At 43.0% G+C, this 26,376-nt stretch overlaps 1 protein-coding gene across 1 annotated transcript in view; it reads right to left on the bottom strand.

The window, feature by feature from the left end:
* LOC134511785 (sodium-dependent neutral amino acid transporter B(0)AT3-like) overlaps window positions 1-25,626 on the bottom strand; it is a 29,809-nt gene extending 4,183 nt beyond the window's left edge. Inside the window, exons 1-10 of the mRNA XM_063326307.1 lie at window positions 25,356-25,626; window positions 17,450-17,590; window positions 15,273-15,410; window positions 12,041-12,222; window positions 11,529-11,639; window positions 5,899-6,011; window positions 5,483-5,611; window positions 4,764-4,920; window positions 2,923-3,127; window positions 1,096-1,255 (exon numbers count right to left, since the gene is read on the bottom strand). Of these exons, the coding sequence (XP_063182377.1) occupies window positions 1,096-1,255; window positions 2,923-3,127; window positions 4,764-4,920; window positions 5,483-5,611; window positions 5,899-6,011; window positions 11,529-11,639; window positions 12,041-12,222; window positions 15,273-15,410; window positions 17,450-17,590; window positions 25,356-25,512 (1,493 nt within the window). The 5' untranslated portion in view covers window positions 25,513-25,626. The remainder of the gene's footprint in view (window positions 1-1,095; window positions 1,256-2,922; window positions 3,128-4,763; window positions 4,921-5,482; window positions 5,612-5,898; window positions 6,012-11,528; window positions 11,640-12,040; window positions 12,223-15,272; window positions 15,411-17,449; window positions 17,591-25,355) is intronic.
* Between the last annotated feature and the right edge of the window lie 750 nt (window positions 25,627-26,376).

Raw genomic sequence — 26,376 nt, 5'->3', positions numbered from 1 at the left:
CAGAGAGGAAAAAGCCTACATATACTAGCACAACAGATAAAATACAGGTGCTGTGGAATCCAGAGTCCGTTGTAGCACATGAAACCAGATTTTGCTGCTACTTCTGCATCATGGAATATTGAGGGCAGCGAGAGGGATGTGTGAAGTTGTTTATGAAGATACAGGCTGGGAGTTATCACCATTCAACATGGGAAATGCTCCAAGGATCTTAACACTGCATGTAAAAAATGTAATGCAGGGACTTCAGGTGTAATTGAGGAAGATTTTTTTTTTTTTCTTTCGGTTTCCTGTTTTTAAAATCATAACCTATGGTAAGACTTAAGATGGGATGATACTGAAACACCTTGTTATGCAGCAGCACTGGACAAATGTGAGTTTGTTACCTCTACAGTATGCAAACTGATCCACAAAAAAATCAGGACCTTCATGATCGCAGTGCCAGAGAAAGAGTTGGAAAGGTGAAGTCCCAACATGTAACTGAGTAAATTATGGAGAGGAAAAAGATTAATCTTTATTGAGAATTGCAGAAATTTCTGGGCTGGAAGGGCGCTGAGTAGAGAGGGTAGGTTTATTCTAAATCAAAATGAGATAAGGTTTCTGGCATTTACAATTACAAAGGATGTGGGAAAGCTTTTAAACTAAGGAGTGAATGTAATTAGTGTCTGTGACTGCGAGGATTGTCAGCATGCAGGCCCCACTTTTAACATGAGGCAGTGACCGCATATTGCTTACTATGAAGTTTGAGGAGAAAAAATAATGATAGACAAAAACCACAAGACTATACAAAACTAAAGGGCAGTAACAGGAGGATATTTGAAAGATGGTGTAACTACTCTTGGCCAAAGAACTGCAACGGCTGTTGACTTTCTAGCTTTACACTTAGGATCCCCCCCTTCCATAAGTGCTATGCAGAGATTATCCCTCCTGTCTTACAAATATAGGAGACTTGAAGCAAAGAATGGTAACTACATTCACAGAACTGGTAAGCGCTACAGAAATAAGTTAATATTGTATACCTGTATGTAACATACATGGATTGAGAGGAAAATGCACTTGTCTCTTATGAGAAAAAAATTCCGTCTGTTTCCAACATACCTTTTAATTTTATACACATACACAACCCCAATCACTTCAAAGAAAGCGATGACTAGAAGAGGCAACGAGCCTGCATAGCGGTCAAAAATGTCAATCCAGTAACTCCCCGAACCCAGCGTAAAACACAGAGCGATGAGGAAGGAAATTAGACATATTATACCTGAAGAAAAAAAAGATATCTTTGTTACTGGAGTACTGAACTGAACTTATATTTTATAATAAATATATACTAAAGTATATTTTTATTCTAAATTATTTTTGTTCTTGTTCTAATGATTTTTATTCTCTCTCCCTCTGCAGAGCTACAACAAGCTGTTTTTTTTCCTTAGGGGAGCTAATACCACTTCCCAAACTCGGTTTTCCCCTGTGTGTTGGACAAAAGACACCACTCTGCTGCAGGAGGAATGCGCTCGTGTGACTCGGAGCATCCTTCAGTTGTTAGGACTTCCAGCAGATAGCCTGCGCCGTGCTCTGCTATTGCCCTATGTTAATTTTTGACTGATGGAGTGAGTTTCAAGTGCCCTCGTTTTTCCATGCAGTCATAGACTCAAAGCACAGGCAGCTGGCACCTGAAAAGCCTTAAGGGCTCCCTGGATTTCGGCTCAGAGGGCCCAGAGCTACAAATGTGCATGTCCCTTATGTCCCACCATGCATGATTTAGGTTTCACCACGCTTCTTTACAGTCAGTTCCCCTTTAGCCAAGATATAGGTTTGGGGTAATTGAGAGAAAAAGTGGGAAGGAGGGAAAGCGTTGCTGGATGCAGACATGTACTGCAAATCAATTTGCATGTCCTGTGTTGTGTTACTAATTGCTTCTGACTCTTGAGATGGCCTTTGCTTCAATGCTGTGTAGAACTGGCTCCAGCCTTTTTTTTTAAAAAACCAAACACACACAAAAAAAAAAAAAAACCCAAAAAAAACCAAACAAAAAACCAATTGGAAAATCACTTTCAAAATAATATGGTTACCTCATCAAGTTGTAAATAAATTTGCCACTACATAAAAAGTTGTAAAATGAAAAGGATATAATTTAGATGCCACAGGAAGACTTTAAAAAAGGCACGACAGCAATGTTCCCCAGAAGAATTTAAAAGGGAGAAGTTTTAATCCATTACTCCAAACTGCCAGAAGTTTTTCTAGGCCAATTTCACAGTAGGATCAGTAGGATTGCTCAGACTCTCACCAAGTCTGGTTCTTGAGGAGCAGGTTGGGTTCAGTAACTGTCTCTGGTTGAAAAGATTCTGGGTTTGGTACAAGAACAGGATCACACGCATTCATGACTCGTTTTCCAAGTGCTAATGTTCTACTCTGGTGTGTTCACAGAAAATGTGAAATAATCTGTAGTAGCATGAATCCGAATGAAATAAGGGTGAATGACCTATCTTACAGTCGTGACAATGTGGTAAGTTTGTGCGCAGGTGGCAGACCAGTTGATGTCACTGGTTGCCTTAAAATGACTCATTTAGGTGCCAAAGGCTTAAGTGGAGACAAGGCTTTTCCTGATGTCTGCAACAGCTCTGAGTGAACTTGACTCCAGGAATAGCAATTTAACAAGCTTTCTCAGACTGAAACAGTTCTTGCAAGCTGAAGAAAAAAAAAATGGCAAGGGCAATAAAATACTGTCATCTGACAGCTGCTGCCATAACTGCTACCTCATCTATGACCTTATCTTCTGCAAACACAATCCACTGCCCTTACTAACACTGTGAGATAGCTAAGTTAATAGTACAAATTCTTAATCTCTCTATGTTATATATTAAGCGGTTGGTAGTTTGTGCATCTATGAAGAAGCCACCTTCTTTGAACAAAGCAAAGCAAATACCTTACCAGATAATAGCTCTTTGGGGATTGATTTAGATATAATTCGAAGCTCTAGAAGAGGAGTGAAGACTCCCTCGATGTTCCCAAACATAGAAGAAAGGCCCAAGCTGAACAACATTATGAAAAACAGGATGGCCCAGGCCTGGGAGCCTGGCATTAGAATGATGGCTTGAGTGAAAATGATGAAAGCCAAGCCAGTCCCCGATACGCTCTGCAGAATTCACAAACAGATAAAAATGCATATTATAGTGGGGTAAATGTAGTTTCTCATGCACATAGAATTATAACACACTTCTGTCCTTCCCTGGAGCCAAGGGTGCTGGTCAGCCTGTGGGGCTCTGTGGCAGCCAGCAGTTGAGAAAGTGGGGAGTGTTTTGGGGGGTTTTAATGTTAAATGGTCTATCAGAGATGTGTAGACAATCATAGAGCAGAATTTTAGCTTGTACAGAGAGATGGGTCCAGAGTAAAGCAGATCTGAGAGTTGTAATTGAAATAGCAATTGTTTTGCTAATGCCATCTTAAATATGTTTTTAAAAAAGTAATCTATGACGTAATAGCTGCTGGAAAGAAAAAGGTGTAACTAAGGACATGATTGCCACTCTATCAGCAAGAGAGTTAGTGAATTGTTGATCATAAAAAACCCCATAATTACCCGGGCAGAAAGGGCTAACAGGCAAAAACCCAACTTCAGCCAATTTTCTTTGTATTCAGTCTCCCGAGGACAAGGATATTTAAATCTAAGCATTGAAAAATGCTAACATTGCTCCAATTTGGACGTAAAATACGTTAAACTGTAAATCAGAAATGGGTGCCATTGGAGGAAGCCAGACAAAACAGAAACTGACTCTTGTAAGGGCTGGAATGTCGTCCTTGGACTTCTCCATCGCATGAGTAAAATAGCCTGTTTCTCCATCATTGTGTGTTAAGGCTATTGTGCATTAGCACACACTCTGTCTCTCGCAAATGTGTCCACCTTTTTGTCCTAAGATTTTACTGTATTTTTTTCTCAAGCTCCTTTCTTATTCTCTCCTCCATCCATAGCCCTATTCTTTTCTCATTAGGTGGTAAGGACTTGTAACAGGGGAGTACAAGTGGGTGAGTAGTAAATCGGAGTTAACAGGACTGGGTGAGATCACTGGAGCAAGTGGAATGAGGTTGGAGAATTAAACAGGGAAGAGACATCTGTGTTCAGTGATAGGGGAAACATTTTAGGAGAGTTGGAAAAGAACGAAACGGGGAGGATCATGATCTGTTTTGGCTGGGAGGGGAGGGTGGTTGGGGGGAAAAAAAAACATATTGGTGAGATCCTGTGCAGAAAGGAGGAAAAAGAAAAGGGAGAGGACAAGAAGGAATAGAAAGATGGGGAAAGGAAGATAAGAGGAGACAGTGATGAGATACCTTCCTGGTGGTCATATATGTTATTGAAGGCAAACAGTGAACACTTTAATAGATTTTTTTGATACTTTCCTAAATATGTTTTTAGGAAACTCCCATTCAGCATTCTTTTTTCTATAATCTTTCAGTTAGATGTTTCCTCTGTTGTGCTTATTCCTGTAAACCAAAGCAGGACTGAATCTAATGCCCATGGTAGGCTCCAGGTAGGAGCATCTTTGAAGATTAGTTTTGTGCTAATAATGGTAATTTTGCATGCTGTACCAGACAGCATGGAGTTCTGACTGTCCTACAGCAGTGTTGTTATTTCAGATTGTGAAAAATTGTTTTGTTTCATGATTATGTGTAATATATCCATTACAAGTAGAGTAAAGTACAAGTACTTGTAAGAAAAAGATACCAGTCCTTCTACACATTTTGTTTAAGGGTTACTTTGTTGAAAGCAATTATGGTACCTGATCAAGAAATTCTTGAAAGTCACAGCTTTTCAGTTTGAGCCCAGCAATTTTTTCTGGATATGATGAATTTAGGAAACTAATCCAGGTTGTATAGTTCTGTCGCAGGATGCTTTCTTCTGGAAGGTCAAATTCATTGATGATACTGATAATGTTCCTGGCAGAGAAGCCAACATATCAATAGTTTAAGTGTTTGCAGGTGATGTGGCTGGAAACGCTATGCCAAGTATTTAGATGTTAATAGAAAGTTGTGTTTGCTTTTTGTGCTGTTATTTACAATTTCAAAGGAAATATTAAACGAGGACTTGTATATAAACTACTTAGGAGAAAATATTCAGACTATTTAATCTCTTCTCTTTCAGATACAAAGTCTCCAGACCATTTCCACCACTTATATTTAATAACGTAGTGAATCTAGTGGAATAGGAAAAGGTGTTGGTTTCTAACTACTTCTAATGCTGGTCTGAGATTGAGATGTGATCCTTGATGCACTACTTGCAGTGGATTGCTTTATAATTTGTCTTGTGTCTTACAAACGCTGCCCCTGGTCATTCTTGCCTCAGTGCCATAATACTTTCTATTTTTATATTAGACTTCTCCATACAGATGCTTTTCCTTTTTAGGAAAAATGAATTCTCTAAATGCGTGTTTTGCAAGTGACACATAGCCTATTTAGACGTTGAAACCACAGTACAACACTGAAAACACAAGTTTCTCACCTGTCCAAGCAGTCCCAGTAGCCTGTGGTTGCTTTAAACCCCAAAACAGAAAAGACTGGGATGGAAGCGTAGAGGGATGTCAAGCTGTTCACAATTGCTACTGTCACAGCGTCCTTTTCACAGTCATTTCTAGAAATAGCATTCAAACAAGTGAAGTGACTAAAAAAAGGCAGTATTTTTTCTGTGATTACCTCAGGTATTTCTACAAACATTTTAATTCTTTAGATTTTTTTTACCCCCCCCGCTTCACATTAGAAAACCTATTTGGCCTTTTAGAAAGACAGCAGCTGTTAAGATCTTTAAAAAAATTAAGAACCTTGATAAATACCCTAAGGAAAGAGTTCTGAAAATTTCAGAAAATTGCACAAAATGCAGCAAGAATTTAGCCAATTTATAAAGGTTGTAGTTCTACTTACTTTGGTGGATTGTAGCTTGAGAACGCAATAAGCCCTCCAAAAGCCAAAGAGAGAGAGAAGAAAATCTGGGTAGCTGCATCAAGCCATACACGGGGATTTTTCAAAGTGCTTAGCTGAAATAATAGGAACAAATGCGTGTATTAGGCTTAAATTAAAATTTCTTTTTCTCTTCCAGTTCTCATAGCTCATCTTTTATTTCACTTCCAAAATTGTGAGTTGTGTTGCCATCTAAATACACTGAAAATGGAAATCAGTACAAAACATGTAAGTAAAGCAGGTGCTTCTGGAGACATAATGTATGTAGTAATTACAGAATTTGTTTCATTGTACGTCTCTTCTGTCTGATGATAAATGTGTGTTTCTAAGTGGTAGGCATTAGGCACACAACAGGGACAGCACATTACGTTTTTCCTCAATTTATTTTTTTTTTTGTTAATCTGCATATTGGGTAACTTGCAGTTTAAGAATATTATTTTCCTAAAACTCTATAAACTAATACTGAACCTTCATTGTTTTAAGACACAAAGTGATTCCATAGCTTTCCTAATTCACTTAAAAAAAAAAAAATTCAAAAAGACTAAAAGCTCAAGCAGACAACCATCTTAGATTCAAAGTACTGTGAAAACAACAATAAAATATAAAAGGACAACACAGGAAAAATAAGGGAAAAGGAGAAACTGACAGTGAATTTTGAATTTTGTGTAAGGGCAACATGATAGAGGAAGCTAAATTAAAAAGTCAGTGATTGCTGGATTACAGAGAATAATGCGCAATTTTAAATAGGTGCGCTAAGAAGGAATCTTACCATTAAAATCAGTCTAAAAGAAAAAGATAAAACATAAGTAATGCGCAAAATGTAAATGTGCTCAATAAATATTAGTTTCCTGCAGAAACTAAGAAGTGATGTTTTATATTCATACCCTGCCAGGTGAATTACTTTGCGATCCGTTATCAAATTGGGGGAATAGAAACCAGTATTAGTTAAGAATGAGTGTTTCAAAACCCAGCTGGCACCAAAGTGATACCAGGGCTGTAGAGTAATTTCACTTCATTTTACATCAGCCAGAGTCAAATCTGCATCCTAGTCATCACGCAGGGCGAATTGTGCGGTTTCTGTGCCGTGTCTCCCTGCCTGTGCTATTCATTCTAGTGCGTGACTAGGAACGTTTGTAGGAACGATCCTTCTAGGAGCATTTGTAGGCAGGAGAGTTAGGTATGCCAAAAGACGCTTAATAGCATTTTGGGTTTCTCTGAAGCTGGCCTGAGTTTGAAGAGTGAGAATAACAGGTTCACCTCAGTGCGGATGGATGCGGCAAGTGCCGTTACTGCAGACGCTTGCTCCACAAGGATGCCAGTGCTTTGACCACAGCAGAACTGGTGCAACCTTTTGTACAACATAGCAGATACCTGTAACCTTTACGGGCTGAAATGCTTCAGCTTAGGCAAACCTTTCTAGAGGTTTATTTTGAAAGATCATAAGCAAACCCTCCAGTACCAGAGTGCTCACTGGTAGGACCTTGTGCAGGTGCAGAATTAGATCACTATTGCAGTGCAAAAGCTTGGCATTTGCATTGCTACGTGGCCTTCACAGTTTAACAAAGTGCTGCCAAGTCAATTGTCAGAGCTGATAGATGCGACTGTTACGAGTCCGGCTTTCTGACTGGGGACTTTGGCAAATGAGCCTGGAGATAGTTTCATTTGGTGCTAGATGCAATGCATTTATTGACTCTTAAAAGATACTAGTTGACCCCCAAACTTGAAGACATAGTGGGCAGGCAAGCATGCCATGGCAATGTCATTATTGACATTGAGGCGTTGGAGTGAGTCCAGAGAAGGGCAACGGAGCTGGTGAGGGGTCTGGAGAACAAGCCTTATGAGGAGCAGCTGAGGGAGCTGGGGTTGTTGAGCCTGGAGAAAAGGAGGCTGAGGGGAGACCTTATCGCTCTCTACAACTGCCTGAAAGGAGGCTGTAGAGAGCTGGGGGTTGGACTCTTCTCCCAAGTAACAAGCGATAGGACAAGAGGAAATGCCAGTATGCTTTATCGATGGTTTTGTCAGTGTTAGGTTGATGGTTGGACTAGATGATCTGAAAGGTTTTTTCCAACCTAGACAATTCTATGATTCTATGATTATCTGGTCTAAAGCTAATTATGAATCTAAATGTTATTTTATGTTTTCAGTAATATGGCACACAGGTTTCTTAAGTGTGTCTCCAGGAGAAAAAATTTACTGAAGCTAGAAACATGCAGGTGAAGATACACAACCAGAACGTTAATGAATGAACGTGGAAGTAATGAGGAAAGGAAGCATAATTCCTTCCCCCCTGGGTGGTGAGATGTTTGGATACTTGGAACACATGAAACACAGAGAGAAACTGTCTTAAAACAGAATCGAAAAATACTGGGATCCCTGTGATGTGTAATTTTGGTGTAAAAACAGCTACCGTTTTTCCCATAAACAAGTGGCCATCAAGTAATACTGCACTTAAAGACAGCAGTTCATTAAGGTAATGCTTTCACTCTCCTTAATACCGGAAACAATAGGGACAGACCGTAGGAAGGAAAGGAGTTTTAAGTGTCCATTCACAGGAATCTATCAATCAGGTGTAAAACTAAACTGCAGAATAGAGGAAAAAATTACAAATTGCCCCTGTGATAGAGGATCTAGTGCCTGTGCTGCCTTTTTGTTTTTCTTGGCCATTCCCACTGCTTGTTAAATAGCTGCAGAACACTGGGCATCAGTTGCCCAACCAAGTTCCTGGAAGTGTTCATTGCCCGAGAATCCCCAAATATTTAAAGTCTCTGAAGCGTTTTCAGATGTGAGAGAGGCTGGAGGCGGAGGCATTCGTGCTCCTTAGCTGACACAGATGTCCACAGAAGCTGAAATGCGTAGAGACCATTGATGATGCCTGATGGGATCCCTTTTCTGCTACTTCTGATTATTTTTTTTTTAATCCAAGAACCTTTCCAAAATTCTCTGTTCCAGCTCCTGTGTTGCTTCATCTTTGTGCAACTTCTGCTTTCCCCTCAAATGCCTGTGAGTGTAACTTCAGTATCTTTTTGTTTTCTTGTCAGCTTCGCTTTCCAGGTAGCCAGGGATTTAGAGAGAGTGAGTAAATCGTCAGGCTTCTCCATGTCTGAAAGTCAAGGAAAAGAAGTATTCATTATTTGTTCTGGAATTTAAGGTGTGAAAGCGTGTCAAATGGCAAAAAGCCAGGTATGTATTTCTGCATGAAACAGCCTGCCGCATTTAAAATCCATATGCATGCAGTTATTATTTGTGATATTTATTAACGAGAACTAAAATACAAACTTGGAAAGTGAATGAGCTTAAACAATGGTGGTTTGGAAAAAAAAATTAATTCAGTTGGGTGATTATGGCGTTGAAACTGGGTAAGATGTGACTTTTAGCACTAGGTATTATTTTCGTTCACAGATTTTCAAAAACAACAGTGAGATGTAAGAGTCACCAGAGAGTGCATGTGGCAGCTATTACAGAGAAACTACAACTGCTGCTGCACTGCAAAGCTGGAAAAAAGTTGGAAATTATTGCCTCCAATGAGTGGAAAATGCCAAGAATGTTGGTCTTTTATTTTTTTATTTAAAGCAAGCTGAAACAGGCAGTAGGTGAGCTAACTCATACTTTATTTTGCTAAAGCTTTACAGGCTTCCTGCAAAAAGACAGGAAAAGAAGAATACATCACACACTTAAGAAATATGCTTTACAGTTTTGTAAGCTAATGTGGTCTGGGTGGGCCAGGTAAATGTTTGCCAAAAGAAACCCCCCAAACCAGCAACCGCCCTCTACAACTCACTTTGGCACATCCCCTGTGGAGAAGTGTAACAAGAAAAACGCATGTATTTACCGATGCCGGTGGTGGGAATAGTTTCTCATTAAACAGGCTAACAGAAAAAGGCAATACTGGTACTGCAGTTGAGGGCTAAGGGGAAGAGGGGAGAAAGGAAATGTTGCGGTTGTATGCTTACTGTCTTTTTGAAGTCCTTGAAGTGCCAAAATCCTCCGTAGCAGTTGGCATGTTAGTTTAACAAAGCCATCTCTCTGCCTTACACTGTAACTTTATATGCAGTAGCAACACCCATAGCAGATATCACTTACCAGGCTGTTGCATCAGCTTTTCCGTGTTTGTAGACAAGAGCAGAGTTTCACCACCAAAACCATCTTCAGATGACTCTTCAAGGATGTCCCCAGGATCTGCTTCCTCAAACCAACTAATCATTAACTGCAGGTTGATTGCAGCTGGATTTTCATTCTGACTTCTGGCGCCAGTCTGCAAAACCATCTGGCTCTTCTTTTACGATGATCCGCTCCCCCTCAGCACTGCAATACCTCCAGGCCTTGTGAATACACGCATATCTAGTTTTTTTGCATTAAGTTCACTGTGCAATGATCATAAATCCTGAAGATGCCTGAGCTCTTCCAGAAAAACCCAACAGCCCGGCTGAGACCAAATGACAACAGGCCGAGCCCTGTTCTGCTTGTGTTGTCTGATCTGCTTTCTTCGTTTAGACATTGCGTTGCATTTATTGTCCTGTCTGGGCCCTACAAAAATGCAAGTGCACATCCTGATCACCTGTAAAGACCAAGGTTGTCCCTTTTGAGCTCTGACAGCATTCAATGGGTGTCCAGGCCACTGGGGTTGCAGGGGGGGGGATAAAAGAGGTGTCTCAGCTGAGCTTGCTCTTGCTGTTGTCCCTTTCCAGGCTTGGCACATAGTGTATTTCTGGGCTTCTTGGCTTATGTTCCTGTTGTAGGAAGGGAAAGGGAAATACCTGGTGCTCCTGTGGTGGGAAGCACTGCTGGGGCTATGGAGGCAGAGGATGCTCTGAGACCATCTGTCAGCGAGTGCTGCATTTCCTCCTCTGCACTCCTGGCTTTACAGAGCTTTATAGCACGAAGGCAGAGCTGAGAGGAGCCTATGGTTGATAGCAACCACTTCATGGGGCAGTTTGAGTTTGCATTTGGGAAGGCCGCTAAGGCTAGTGTAAAAGAGAGGTCCTTCTGAAATGGCCAGCATATGGAGGGATGTGGGACTCCTGTCTCTTAGAGAAGATAAGAAAAAATGGGAAAAGAGTATTCTCCAGTAGGTATGTCTTAGGGACGGCTGCGGGGGTGGGGGGGAACTTCAGCTATGGAGAAACAGGGGTAGGAAAAAATTACTTTCAACCTTAAAAAAAAAAAATAAAAAAATTGCTTTGCAGTGTAAGTCCTTCAGTCATTTTTCTTATGAGTTCTTAAAAGATTGAAGTTGTGTAAATTTTGTAGCGTTGACAGGGAAATCCCATCTTTATCGCATGTAAAAGAGATGATTCTGTTCGTGAAGTGCCTCAGTTTCACTTACACATTCAAGACCGAGGCATGCATAACATACTTACACTCGATTTCCTAATATTTTCTGGTATGCTTATTACTGAACTGTTAAATACTTTGCTGCTTCTTTTCTTGCTAAAGCATATTAAAATACTAAATCACTTCATCTCAGAAAAAAGATCGTAGCAGAGCTCTTGGATAGGGAGCTAGATCAGTAATTGCTGGAAAATGAATATACAGTGTGAGATCTGAGGGGGAGCAAAAGGAAAAATAATATTTCTGACTATAGCAGCAATACTCACATTGGGGGTGAAGAGGTAAGCCAGACCGTCAGTGGCTCCCGGTAGAGTGAGTCCTTGAATAAGGAATATAGTTAGGACCAGGTAAGGAAATATTGCTGTTACATAAATTGCCTAAAATAAGAAGACAGACAGACGGTTACTGGCAATAATATTGATAAATCCTATTTAAGTTATTGCAACATACAATCCTAATGATATTAGATAAGACAGCTACGGATGAACATTGCCATCTTTAAAAGAAGCAGAATGTGCTTTTGCAGAACGTATTTGTAACGAAATTGTTCTTAAAACTGCGTGAGGGGAGACTGGTAGGGCAGAAGCATTTGCAATGGAAAAGGAGAGAAGTGTCATTTTGAGCCACCTGTACCGCTCTTATAGCTTTGTTGGACGAGGAGCACACTGAAATGGTGCTACTGTGGTAAACGGAGAAGGCATTCCTTGGTGGTGAAACTCAGTATCTGGAGAGCAAGACCCGAAGTGGGGGTTAATGCACTTCTCTATCCTTTCCGTACCTTTCCTGTGGTTTCAATTCCTCTGATGGTGCAGAGATAGACGATGGCCCAGCAAGTTGCTAAGCACAAAATGAGCCACCACTGTAACGTGCCACTCTCGGTGACATCGGGTGTTATGTTCAAAGTTTTCCTGTACCAAAAATAATTTACTGCAGTACTTTCGTAACATTCTTTGTTGAGCCCTGGAAAAAAATGTGGCAAGCGTAAGAATAAATTTTAAAATTGGTAGTATTTTTCCCACTGACTGTATGGGAGCAATCGTAGAATCACAGAAGGGTCTAGGTTGGAAGGGACCTTAAAGATCATCTAGTTCCAGCCCCCCTGCCATGGGCAGGGACACCTCCCACTAGACCAGGCTGCTCAAAGCCCCATCCAGCCTGGCCTTGAACACTTCCAGGGATGGGGCATCCACAGCTTCTCTGGGCAACCTGTGCCAGTGTCTCATCACCCCCACAGTAAAAAATTTCTTCCTGATACCCAGTCTAAATCTACCCTCTTTCAGTTTGAAGCCATTACCCCTCATCCTATCACTACACGCCCTTGTAAAAAGTCCCTCTCCAGCTTTCCTGTAGGCCCCCTTCCGGTACCGGAAGGGGCTATAAGGTCTCCCTGGAGCCGTCTCTTCTCCAGGCTGAACAACCCCAACTCTCTCAGCCTGTCCTCATAGGAGAGATGCTCCAGCCCTATGATCATCTTTGTGGCCCTCTGCTGGACCCGCTCCAACAGATCCGTGTCCTCCTTATGTTGGGGGCTTCAGAGCTGGATGCAGTACTCCAGGTGGGGTACTGCAATACTTTATACCAATGGAGAGTGGCAGGATGGTCTCTGCCAAATCAAATACGAGAGGGACGGAACTGGCCTTTCTGCACTGTCTGTAATGTGCAGCAAGACAACTACGTCATGGCAGGCTGAGACTTAACACGAGATCTTCACCAGAACATCACCAGCATTTCTGCAGGCAATAACTTTCTAAATAGAAAAGGTGTCTCATTCAGTGCAAGATAAAATCTAAACTGTAATTGCAGTGGAGACTACGAAATTTTTTAGCTCTATGTCTACAAGTTGGTGGAGCCATAATGAGATTCGGGGACCTGAGGATACATCTAAGCCCAGGATCCCCTGGCTATATCATGGCTCTGTAGTGGGGCAAGACCCAAGCACCAGCCTCTCTGGTTCATGTTTCCAGGACTTCTGTGAGCAGGAACCTCGGGTACCTGTGCCCAGGGGAGCGGGCACTCCCCAGCCAGGCTCTGCACCTGGAGAAGAAGGAACTGAAAACATAATGTGTGCCATGACCCATGCTCACCCCTCTGCCTACATGCAACCTAAATGCCTCAAGAGGAGGTTGACAGAGGATCTTCAGGAAGCCCGTCTGACCTGCTGTCTTTAGCTGGAAACCTGAGTTCCCTGGGTGCTGCAGCTCCTGCCTTTGCTCCTAGCCAGAACCAGGTGCGTCCCAAGAGCAGGAGGCTGCCCTGTGGGTTCCAGGAGCTGGGGTTCCACAGCGCAGAGCCAACAGAGGCAGCACTAGTAGCAATCCCTGTAACCAGGAAGTCCAGCACACGCCAAGACCGGGGGAGCTTTTCTCCTTTCCCTGCCTGGTGAGACCTGAATGCACCTCTGCCTAGGAGAGCATGTGAGTTTTCCTGCATTGTCTCCTGTCGGAGCTGCTGTTTTGCACGCAATCCCACTCAAGTGTAGCGTATAGCATCGTGGCCTGTATCAGGAACAGGGTGGTGAGTAGGACTCGGGAAGTGAACGTCCCCCTGTACTTGGCACTGGTGAGGTCCCATCTTGAATACCATGTTCAGTTTTGGGCCCCTCACTACAAAAAAGCCATTGAGGTGCTGGAGCGTGTCCAGAGAAGGGCAATGAAGCCGGTGAGGGGTCTGGAGAGCGTTGCAATCGTGATGGAGAAGTGCAGATTCTTCCCATCTTGGCACTGGTATTAACAAATCCATCATTAAAAGACTTCTTCAATATTTTCTAGAAGATGCTTACCTAAGAATGCAGTTTTCTGTACACCAAACCAGTTGATTAAAAAGTTGGATTTCCAAAACAGGTTTGGAAAACATTTGTTTAGCTCGTTAGTTGGGACGTCTGTACCCTGAGAAATGAAATAATCCTATTTCTTAATTTTTTGTAACAAATATGGGAGAATGTCTAATTGTCTTCCTACTCTAGAATAGTGCTAAGATCTCCAAAAGAAAGTTGACTTCTGTTAGGTTTTGTCTTTTTTCTTAGCCTTTTACTCAGACTATGTTTCTTGTTCTGCCCTGGAACTTGTAGTCTCTCATGCTCTGAACAAAAAAGAAAGCTGAAAAATAATTTTTGAAAAACTGAGAGCAGTCTTCCTTATCCTGCTTAGGTATGCTGTCTGTCTTTGGTCTTACTAAAGGTTTTGTAATGGGAAGTGTGAATTTGGTCTGAGCCTCAAAGATTCCCTCTTTAAGAAGTTTCTCTACCACCTCAAAAGTGTGTTGGTTATTTAGTTGCTCCCTGGTTTTTTTTGGGTTTTTGTTTTTTTTTTTTAAACACTGTTTTTTCATTTCCCATTTTGAAATCAAGCGAAAAGGGTCATGGATTTCCCGGCTTTTGTTGTTCCTGTGATGATGATGGATTTGAATAGGCAACCATCACTCTCGTAGCTTTTTGACAGGAAAACAAAGCAGGTCTTGTGCACAACTCAGGGCCAAATCAAGTGTGGCTTCTCTTCTCGGGGGCTCCTTGGTTAGCTGCTCTAGGAAGCTGTCCTGTCGGATGTGTAAAAGCAGTCTCAGCAATCTACAGGCAGAAGCTAAAGTTCTCCAGTGGGGTTGTGTTTCCTGCTCTGGCAACTCAGCTGATCTTTCTCAGTACATCGTGGCAAATGAGCTGAAAGGTTTCCATAAGAGCTTGTTTATGAGTCATAACCAATGCATCGCCACCCAATGGAAACTCGAAAGTCTCATTTAAAGCAGTTACTGAAAGATGTAGTCATAAATTTTGTTCTTAGTTATGCTAGCAATCTCACGTGTCTTGATACATAGTTTATGATAACAGACAAATGTGTCTTGATAAAGGACTATTTCTCCATAGTCAGAGAGCAGAGGACGCTTTTTCAGGCTGGTATTATTTATATCATAGCACAAGCATAAAAAAAAAAAATAAACAAAACTTCCTTTGCTAGCCCCCAGACTCTGACACTTGTCATCCTCCTTTTGCTAGCAGTGACACTCAAAGTGGTAGTTACCTGTTCTGTTTTCGTTTAGAGGACAAACACTCCAAGGAAGAGGTTCTTGGAAGGAGTTTATGAAATACCACATCACCCAGGTTAAAACGGTGTTGTAGTATAAGCTCACCAGAACCGACACCATCCACGAACCAACCCCTGCGGAAAGCACAAGATCACAGCTTAGAAAAGCTTTGCCAAAAAATTATCAGTCACAGCACTTGCTCTTAGAAGCTCCCGTTTCCTAATTTTTCAAGATTTTCTGTTTCCCCCCCAGAGATTTGCACATGTAAGATGAGCATTCGTGTTCTCAGTAGCCAAAGACTGGCGCACGGTCCCCCAGCTCACCAGCCTTGCTCCAAGAAGGCTGACGCTCCCCACTTACGTAGAAGATTAGGGCTGAAATCTTTGCTCTAGTTTGTAATACGTTGTTTTCTACAACACGGGACAGCTTTAATAGCGGAGACCAAAAGAGACTGAAGTTTCACAGCATGCTATAGCTGCTCGAGGGCACTCTTTTGTCCCAAATCATGAACATATGCCCGAAACTGGTAACTGGTTTTTGCTCCTACAATAAGGAAGGAAGAATAGCAACACCGCAGATTCTGCTTGCTTGCATTTTTGCAAAGGGAGGATGGACATGCCTAATAGTAGGAGATGGGTTTAACTGGAGCCACCACCCTGCTGCCTGGCATTTCTTCCTGGTTGCCCTCTGGCCCTTAGATAACTCCTCTTACCCACCCCTTCTCCTCCCACACACCCCCACAGGCATGGCTGTCATTGCCAATCCCAGTTTCAGACGCTTGCTTAAGGCAGGGAATGATCCAGCAGTCCTGGCTGGATCATCCGAGGTTTTCTCCTTGCCCCTGCAAGGCAGGAGGGTGCCATCTCAAAACCTGCAGAGCCGATGGTTCAGCCCTCTAACGGTGGCTGCTCCCATTCACCTTTTGCAGCCTAATAGTATGCGCAGGACACAAGATATATTTTTTCAGTGTATATTAAACTAAATAAATTAGAAAAAAAACTTGCTGGTACGGGACTGCACACAGGTCTGATGCACACTGCCCTGTGGATTGTCCCTTGTGCCCAGCCATGTTGATAATGTCCCTTCAGTAGCCCCACAGCGCACCTCTCTCGTGGAGGTGAGCTTTCCCAGGTGCTTTAGGCTCTTTAGGAGGTGCCAGGCTGCTGTTCCTGACATCCTGTCTTTCTGTCCCCTCTCCAGTCTGACTATGCCTGGACAGAGAGGACTGGCTCCTGGAGGGGCTGTGAGGGAGGAGTGAGAAGCACTGTGGGCAGGCAACTCTTGTGTAAGCTCCAAGATACAGTAGGAACAGGGCAGCGTTGCCCAGCAGAGCTCATGTTTGTAATTCTTCCTACAGCAAAGGTGGGAAGGTTTGCATTTAAAGCTTCCGTGTACCTAGAATAACACCTGATGGGAGTGATACAGAATCATAGAATGCTTTGGGTTGGGAGGCACCTTTAAAGGTCATCTAGTCTACCCTCCCTGCAATAAGCAGGGACATCTGGAGAACAAGCCTTATGAGGAGTGGCTGAGGGAGCTGGGGTTGTTTAGCCTGCAGAAAAGGAGGCTGAGGGGAGACCTTATCGCTCTCTACAACTCCCTGAAAGGAGGTTGTAGAGAGCTGGGGGTCAATCCCTTCTCCCACGTATCACTTCCCAAGGTGATAGGACAAGAGGAAACGGCCTCACATTGCGCCAGGGGATGCTTAGACTGGATATTGGGAAAATTTTTTGTACTGAAAGGGTTATTAAGCATTGGAACAGGCTGCCCAGGGAAGTGGTTGAGTCACCATCCCTGGAGGTATTTAAAAGACGGGTAGACGTAGTGCTTAGAGATATGGTTTAGTGATGGTTTTTGTCAGAGTTGGGTTGATGGTTGGACTAGATGATCTGAAAGGTCCCTTCCAACGTAGGCAATTCTATGATTCTATTCTGTGATTCTATGATCTTCAACTAGATGAGGTTGCTCAGAGCCCCATCCAGCCTGACCTTGAATGTTTCCAGGGATGGGGCATCTGCCACCTCTCTGGGCAACATGTTCCAGTGTTCCACCACCCTCATTGTAAAAATTTTCTTTTTGTATTCTAAGAAGCACCAGGCACAGGTCTGTAAGAAGTGAGTGCTGGGTGGGAGCTCAGCTGTGGTTCCTTGAGCTGGGACCCCAAGAGACGTACCAACTCCTCCAAGGTAAGGCGAGATGGTGTTCCAGGCACCGATGCTGCCCTTCCTCAGGCACTGTCCAAGGGCCAGTTCAAGATACAACAGTGGGATTCCTTCAAAGAGTAGAGCGATGAAGTATGGGATCAGGAATGCCCCTGAAAACATAATTAAGTGCAATTGAGCCACATGATTATCTGCATCTCACCGAAATTACTGTTTGATAATTTGTCTGCTTTATGACCCTACCAAAGTCCTTGTAGAATGTGTTGAGAGAGGGCGCATTGCTAGGGGAACCTGCCGAGTAACGCCTGTTGCTGGTAATTTCGTTGGTGAAGATGTAGGAGGAAGGACTGGGATGCTTAGTGCTGCAGGATGCTTCCCCTCAGGCACCGCTACAGCCCATTATAAATAGCCTTGCTATTTCCTCCATTCCCCATTCTTTTAAGCTTCTTCTTTTCGTCCCCTGCTCATAAAGCACAAGGGTTTGTCTCTCCCTTATAGCGTGTGTTTACCCTTCAGTGCATCCCCTTCTTTCCCTCCCTAAAGCTCACAGGCGTGTGCTCCTCCGTCCTCCCCTGGTAAAGCAAGATTTTGCGCTGGAGACCCCCAAGAGACCAGGTTACTTTATTGCATGAAGTTCTGGTCAGAGCACAGAGCCTCTGGCTACTGGAAAACTGTAAGCGAGACTGAAGTCGTTCTGTGAGATGTGGGAGCAACGAAACCCCACTTGTATCCTCCACATCTTCCCTGTTCTGCTCATAGCAGCTCCCTTGGGCCAGAGGCAGCATGTGCTGCTGGGTGCCTGGGGACGGGTATCAGCCCTGCCGGCAGCCTGGCTGGTTCCTGCAAAATGGTGTGCAACACCTCATCTTCCCTACCTTCCTTCAGAAGGGACACGGATTTGGGTCTCCCTGCTTTGCACAGATAAATGGGATTCATGAGACCAGGAGAAGTTTCATCAGTATGCTTAAAGCACCTTGCCTAAATGTCCAATTAAATTAAAATGGTCTGATAGATTGATGTTTATTGCCATGACCAACAACCACTGTGACCACGAAGTGGTGCGTTAAAATGGGGTGCATTAAAAAGAGTGAGGCCAGCAGGTCAAGGGAGGTGATTCTCCCCCTCTACTCTGTGCAGGTGAGGCCACATCTGGAATACTGCGTCCAGTTCTGGGCTCCCCGGTTCAAGAAGGACAGGGAACTGCTGGAGAGGGTGCAGCAAAGGGCTACCAAGATTATTAGGGGACTGAAACACCTCTCTTATGGGGAAAGGCTGAGGGACCTGCATCTGTTTAGCCTGGAGAAGAGAAGACTGAGAGGAGTTCTCATCAACACTTATAAATATCTAAAGGGCGGGTGTCAAGAGGATGGGGCCAGGCTCTTTTCAGTGGTGCCCAGTGACAGGACAAGGGGCAACGGGCACAAACTGGAATACAGGACATTCCATCTGAACATGAGAAAAAACTACTTTGAGGGTGGCAGAGCACTGGAACAGGCTGCCCAGGCAGGTGGTGGAGTCTCCTGCTCTGGAGATATTCAAACCCACCTGGACGCGTTCCTGTGCAACCTGCTGTAGGTGACCCTGCTCTGGCAGGGGGGTTGGACTAGATGATCTCCAGAGGTCCCTTCCAACCCCTACCATTCTGTGACTCTGTGATTCTCTTTTCTCTGGGGTAACAAAGGCAGAAGTCCTGATTCAGTCCCCTCCCAACCCTCCTACCAACTCACACCAACTCTGTGCTCCTCATCGCTTTGTCAGTAAACCTGTGCCTTGTTATACCTTTTCAACTTTGCCTCCAAATCTCATATCTGAGTCTGCCCAGCTCTGCTCTTCCAGCTCTGGAAACCTTCTCCTTTCCCTCCAGACTGGCAGGGAGAGCAGCTTCACCATCACCACCACCACCACCATCTGAGAGAGCACAGCGGAGCAGCTCGGCTCTCTGCTCCCTCTTCGGCCCCGAGAAGGAGGTTGGGGAATGCAGGGGGATTTTTGGTCTCTTCCTGGAATGGCTCCTGTGTTTTGCAATCCCTGGCTATTTAGAAAGGCTGGGCAGATAAATTGAATCACTTAGGCTGGGTATTGCAATAACTTTGCTACCTATTGCTAGGTACTGTAATAACTAAGTACAACACCCGGGGACGGTATGTTGTTTGATAGTTCAGCCCTTTATCAAGAGACACAAAGGAACAAAAATCGGCAAAGCTTTTCTCAATGAAGGACTGTTCTTAATTTGCCAAAGGTGGAAATAAATGTCTCTTCTTATGATCCGATTTTTTAGGGTGTTTTTAACTGCTAAGAAGCAGATTTGAAAATGGAGTCCCATAGTTAATTCCCAGTATGTTAAATCCTTTTATTTGGATCCTTGGTACCCCTGCTCAGTAGTTCCCTTGCTTGGAGGCAGCTCTAAAGTGGCTGTTATAAACCCCACCTAAGGCAGAGGTTTACAGAGGGAGTTAAGGACCACAGCAGCTGGTTTATTTTTAAGTGGTTCACCACCTGATGAAATCTCCCCTGGAGCTACCTATGGAATGCTCCCCTGTAAATACTAAGGAATTTGCATGTCTCTTCCACAAGAACTCAGTAACCTCCTGCCATGCTCCATCCTGCGTTCTCCTTCAATCCTGCAGCAACGTCCCCCTCCACAGCGTGCCTGTGGGCGCCCACCCAGCTCTCCTGGCAGCCCCGTCAGGTCCAGGCGGCAGCTGTTTCTCTGCAATCCCTGCCAGGCCGAGCCCTTGCTAGAAGAGCGCTCTGTAAGGGACCAGACCTATCTCCCGTATCATATCTCCCTGGAAATAACTGTGTAATAATTAGGGCAAACTGCCCTCTGTTATCTCTCTCTCCCCTTCTCTGTTTGCCAGCTGAACCATTGACAGCAGAGCATGTCTAGATATTCTGCTGATAAAAGCCCGTTTACTTTGTACTGGTTTGTGCGTATCTCCAGTCGTGTTTACAGCAAGGCAAAACATAATGTCACACTTGGAAAGAAAACACTCGTTTACCGTGAGAACAATATAAGAAGCGTGCCGTCTGCAAATATGAAAATACAGCAGAAGATTGCGCTAAGAAGAAATAATTGACAGAGCTAATCAAACCTAATTCAAATGAAAGTTTTGTAGTGTAAAAATAGCTCGATAGTCATGGCAGTCGAAAAGAAAATGCCTAGAAAAGAAAAACTCTGGATACACAGAGGGTTTTAAAACCTGACCCCTCGATTGCAATGTACAGGCAAATCACATCAGAAAAGCAACGGCTCAACCATAGTCACCCCCCTGTGGCAAAATGGCACTTGAAGGGCACGATCTTTGTTATATCACCTACACGTGGCAACCTGGAAGAAAAGTGCACGAACTACAAGGCCGCCTGTTGAGAGCTGCTGATGCACCGGAGGGCAGAATGGCCAGGAGACAAACGAAGGAGCGCAGTCTAAAGCTGAAGAGTGAAACAGCCAAATTGGTTTCATCACATCTTAGAAAGAGAGAGCAATAGACCTGACTAGTGGAAACGTAAAGCAATTTGAAGTATCATCAGCCGGGTGACCTCCTAATCAAGATGTACCAAGACCAGCAGAAATTGTTGAGCCTCCGTGAGAAACAGTGAAGAAAACCCAAATGATGTTGGGGTACCCATGAGGATTCCTAAATGGTAGAGAAATACTTAGAGGAACTGATCCCCATGAGCAATACTGCATCTTATCAGTGCCTGCAGATCAGCTGGCAGAAGTAAGGCAAGTAACTTAAAATGATGATCTAAAGACACAACAGCGTTTGAAAGGCTGGAACATGGATAATAAATTTCCTTCAGATCAGAGATATAGGAATGGAAAAAAATAATTACAGTGAAGACTGAAATGACTGGAAAGTGGCAAAATAGTAACTCCAAACGAAACTCATCTGCAGAGTCTGAAAAATTCGGAACGTACATCTCAGTACAGTACAATGTGACAAGCATTCAGAGATCCACTTCTCCGGTTCTGTTGGTACATAGGAGACACGGTGATGGGTGTGTTTTTCCAAAAGGCTGCGAAATTAATGGCAAGATACCTGTGATAATTTATGTTTTACCTACAAGAAATTGCAATAGGTGCTAACTTCTTTTTCAGATACAGAGAAAAAGCTATTAGCTATTGAACGGGGATTATCAGACCTGTCCCCTTTCTCCATGGGAGTTCAGCTAAGCAGCGTAGTAGCCAACACAGCAACGAATCACATCAAGACATCGGGTAGGAAAAAACCCCAGCAGCTTAATCGTATTCACCCGTCCCTCTGGAAAACAATACTTCATGATCTTTGACATGTCTTCTGCACATGTCTTAATCCAGATGAAAAGTATGAGCTACTCTAAATTTCATATTTGTGCAGCATATTTGTGATGGCACTGATTTTGACTGACAGGCCACATTGCATGTCTTACAGACTCTGAAACTTCGCAGGATTGAGTTTCCCATGTGAATGACCATAATCTCCTTGTGCAACAATGAAGGAGCTAAAGCCATGTCCAGAAAACCAAGGAGTTTCAAACGAAGACGGGTAACATCTGCAGATCGACTTATAAAATAACCTTGGAGAACTTCCCTATGAAACACTCGTGACTGAAGGATGCAATTGAGCAGCACCCACATGGAAGCATGCACCAACCTGAGCTGTAAAGGGCTACCAAAGACAAAAAGTTATTAAAGGATCAACCCCAAATGCCATAGCTTTTCACCAAGGACTTGAGCAGGACATGGTAACAACAGAGAAAGTAAAATCTGTTACTTGTTGTAACAGCATTCATTTTTCTATCAGAGAGCAAACTGTTCTGCTCTTCCCAGCATACTTCTTTTTATTTATTTACAGTATCTTCCAGGTATACCTGTTGTTCCTCTCAGATTTTATTTTCCTTCTGAGGACACAGTGAGCCAGACAATTGCATTTCGTAGCAAGTTGTAGTTCAAATTCTAGCAAAAGTTCAGGTAGGCCACGGGTTATGAAAGTCTGTAAATCATTGCCTCAGAAGTAAACGGTTCTCCCTTTTTAGCAGGACTTTAGTGTTTATGTGTATTTATTTTCCTAGAAAGAAACTGTATTTTATATTAAAGCTATTTTTCAGTTATTTTGTAGGCTTGGGCACTATGCACATTTTTAATACCTATGGGTTAGGAAAATATATATATGCTAGTTATAATCAAAAGTACAACACTTCAGTTAAGTTACAGCTAGAAGTCAGGGTGGTTTTTTTGAAGTATGCTCAGATGAATGTATGTTTGAGTGTTGGTTTTAAGTGACAAACTGTATAGTGGGCCATTTAGAGATTTCTTTTCAATCACAGTTGCCTGGGAACTTTTGTGTTTGTCTCCACTTACTGTGGCAAACAACCTTCATATCCATTAGTCATGAAAAGTAAATAACTAACTTAACTCAGGCAATAAATCCAAATAATCAGTAACGGCAACGGGTGATAAATGCCAGCAAAACTGATATTATATTAGATCTGAGTTACTGAGTAACACTAATGTGCGATGAATAAGGTCCAGAGGTCTGATGAGAACAGCTGACACGAGACAAATACATAAGCACTTATATTTATCTCTTGTTTTTGAAAAGAGAAATGTTTTTTAAAAGAAATGAGGAAAAGTGCATTGCCTAACTCTTAAACCCTTGGATATCACCTGAAATGGTTGTGAAACTGTGGTCTGTACCCCAGAAGTCATTAATCCTTAGAGCACGTCTATGCCAATTCCATACCAGGCTTTGCTGAAGTCGTGGCTGCACCTCTCAGGGCTCCTAGTTAACCACGATGCTGTTGGTCTATCCCGTGTTCACATCTTCAGATGCCCACAAGCAGGATTTATGCTCCCGTACCCCTGAAAGTCTATTGGGCTTTTGCGTCTGTGTTGTTTGCTTTCAAAAGTGCAACCCCAAATCAAATCACTGCCTTAAATTAGCAGAAGAAAAATGCAACCACATTACACACTGGCGTAAACCTAACAGCTCTGTCTTCTTGGTAAGTCTTCCTGGCTCGCTCAAACTCTTCCAGCGCCAGCTTTCTGGGATAAGTTATTCACAAATCCCACAGCACTTTGTCACTGAGTCCATCCTGCTGTTGAGTTCCCTCGGCCCTTTGTTAAAATCCGGTGACCAAACACTGGCCGCACATCCATACATTATCATTTATTGACCACAGTCTTGTGCCGCTGTTTGTAGCGATGCCAAGTAGCTCTGTGCTGTTACTGAGTCTGCTAGCTATTTTATACCAATTTTTCACTGGGAAAATTACTACTCACGATGCAAAAGAATGACTCAGCCTTTGTCTCTGCAGCATTTTCCTATTTATATTGTCTTTAAACCTGCTCTAAAACCTGTCTGTCTTTGTCCCTAGAGGCTCCCGTGGGATATAGCAGTGCTCAGAAGCCGGATACACAGGCAAAGAGACTTTTTGAGCACTGCGCGGTCCGTAAAACAGGTCACCATGGGTCTCCTTGCACTCGAACTCACACTTCTCCTGGGGTGGTAGATGTCTGTAGGGCAGGGATGTCGCGGAGGGGTGGGATGGAGGGGAGAGATCAAACCTAAGTGTTGCCAATCTTCTAAAGTGAGGTTGGGATCTCTGAAGAGGTCAAAAACAGCTGGCCACAGCTAGACCCCTGCCTCCAGCACCGAGAAACGACCCTTGGTGCTTCATGGGAAGGTGTGAGAGCCTTTTTACAGGCAGTAGAACAATATTTCATCATAATCGTCTTAATCTCTAATGGAGATTTGCACAAACCCCTGAAGCACAAAGTTCATGCAGCCTGACGCAGTTGGTGGCCCCAGAAGCAACTCCGTAATGAGATGTGCGGAGGAGCTGTGGCTTGCTATGGTCCCCTCTGTTAGTTTCAAACCTTCCACTGAGTACTTTGTGTTAACTGTTCATTACAGTACAAACATATTACATTATTTTAGTTTTATTATGTTGTTTGCTAATACTGAATGCTTGTTCCCTTGCTCCAAGATACAAAGGCCATCTGAGATGCTGTAGAGTATTTGACCTACAGCTCCTGCTGCAGAACATCTTCTGTGCAGGTCTCAGGCCGTTTCTGCTATGGGGATGTCTCTCTAAAAGCGTTTACCACGTCTCGCATGTATCATTATCTGAAGTAACAGGCTTTTCCCAGCCATTCCCATGGGCAAACGCAGAGAAACAGCGTGCTTGCACCTATGACTTTAAGCCACCCAGTTACGGCACTCATCTGAGAGAGTTTTACTGGATTTCACATCTTGCAAATAAATAATGGAAAATGTTAAGTCTCCTGGGAGGAATCTAACCTACTGCTTCTTCTCCTTTCTTGTTTGAATTTGTGCAATTGCATCTTCCAGCTGTTACGTGTTCACTGATAAAGAGCTTCTTGCCACCGAAATAATTTTCATTTGCTCATTGCTCCTCTCTCAGCTGAGCATCTTAAACAGCCTCACAGACATCAAGAAAGTGCAATTGAATTTTGCGCAGGGGCAGTTCCAGGCGATGAGGTAGATCCCAAGAGCATCAGAGAAGGGAGGGGAACGACTCGCTCGCCTTCCCAAAGGAAAGCACAGCAACCATTTGTCTGGGAGCCGGTTCATGCAGGCCTCCCCAGGACTTCTCGCTTTTCCTTAAGGCAGCGAGCTGCCCGTTCAGTTTCCTGCTCCCATTGGGACTGTAGCAGCAATGTAAAAACTTTAACATCAGTTTTGCTGAGAGTTGGAATCAGTCTGGTCTTATTTCCTAAACAAACGCATCATTTTAAAGTGAAATATGCCTCTGTAGAAAAAGATAATCTAACGGGTGCAAAGCATCTATGAGAATTAGATAGTTAAAAAAAAGTGACGCAAATATATAACTCCTGTGCCCATCGTAAGTTAGTATAGTTATATTAGAATTGTAGTTTAATATTTCAGCAAAGTCCCATTTCAGTCTTACCGCCTCCATGTATCTGACACAAGTATGGAAATCGCCACACGTTCCCCAGACCGACGGCAAATCCGATACAGCTTAAAATGTACTGGAACTTATTGTCCCACTTGGGTCTGCCATCTTCTTTAGGGATTTCAGGGGGCACTGACAAACCTTTTGACATTTTAATGAAATATCCTTGGCTCTTTAGCCCCTGTCCCTGTAAATGGGAAGATGCTTCAAAACCTGTCTCTCCTACGGATTTTATGTGGGGTGACTGGAGGATCCTGGAAAGAGAGGTGGAGCTTTCTTTTTATGTGATGCAAAGGAATGTGTCATTGCCAAAGCTGCAGTTTAAAGACAAAACCAGGAATTATTGTTATATAGAGAGTTACCACTCTTGACTTTTTTGCAGCTCCTTCTATAATTAGAGAACTTGGGAATGTGTTGTTAATGGGTAACTTGGGATCAAATGGGTTTTTATTTTCTGTTCTCCTTCTGTTCTCAGATAGTTCCAGAAGAGTGTGACGCTGAATATAATTAAAAAGAAATGCTTACAGCAGACTTATTAAAATTGTAAAATACTTGGAAAAGTCTGTGAATAAAGTAAGTATAGCCATTTCCTTTCTTTGTTTGTTAATAGAGGTAAATGAATGAAGGCATCTTTTGCAAGTGCAAAAAGTAAATTTAAGAAAAAGCAAGAAAAATTAGGCCGTGTATGTTCAGACATTAGAATTTGCTCCATTTTCACCATCGCTACTAGAGGTTAATCACTTCCCACCTGTCAATGAATCCCAAGTGGCTATTTTTATTGTCCATTAAATAGTTACTGATGAATGCAAGAGCTGAGTGCTTTCCTTCAATTGAAAGTGTGAGAAAACGTTTTTCTGTTGTCTTTCAGTTATACCCAGGTATTGCTATTTTGCACTCCAGATCAGTTCACTCCACAATGAACAGATCAGCCAGTCAGCTTGCTTGCTTCACTAAATCAACACTTTATGCCTGGATTGTCTTTTTCCAAATGGGAAGAGTAGCTAAGTGAAGATGA

Source organism: Chroicocephalus ridibundus, chromosome 2 (genome assembly GCF_963924245.1).
Source record: "Chroicocephalus ridibundus chromosome 2, bChrRid1.1, whole genome shotgun sequence".
Taxonomy (NCBI): domain Eukaryota; kingdom Metazoa; phylum Chordata; class Aves; order Charadriiformes; family Laridae; genus Chroicocephalus; species Chroicocephalus ridibundus.
The sequence above is the reverse complement of the archived record's forward strand: the minus strand, read 5'-3'. Positions and strand labels throughout refer to the sequence as shown.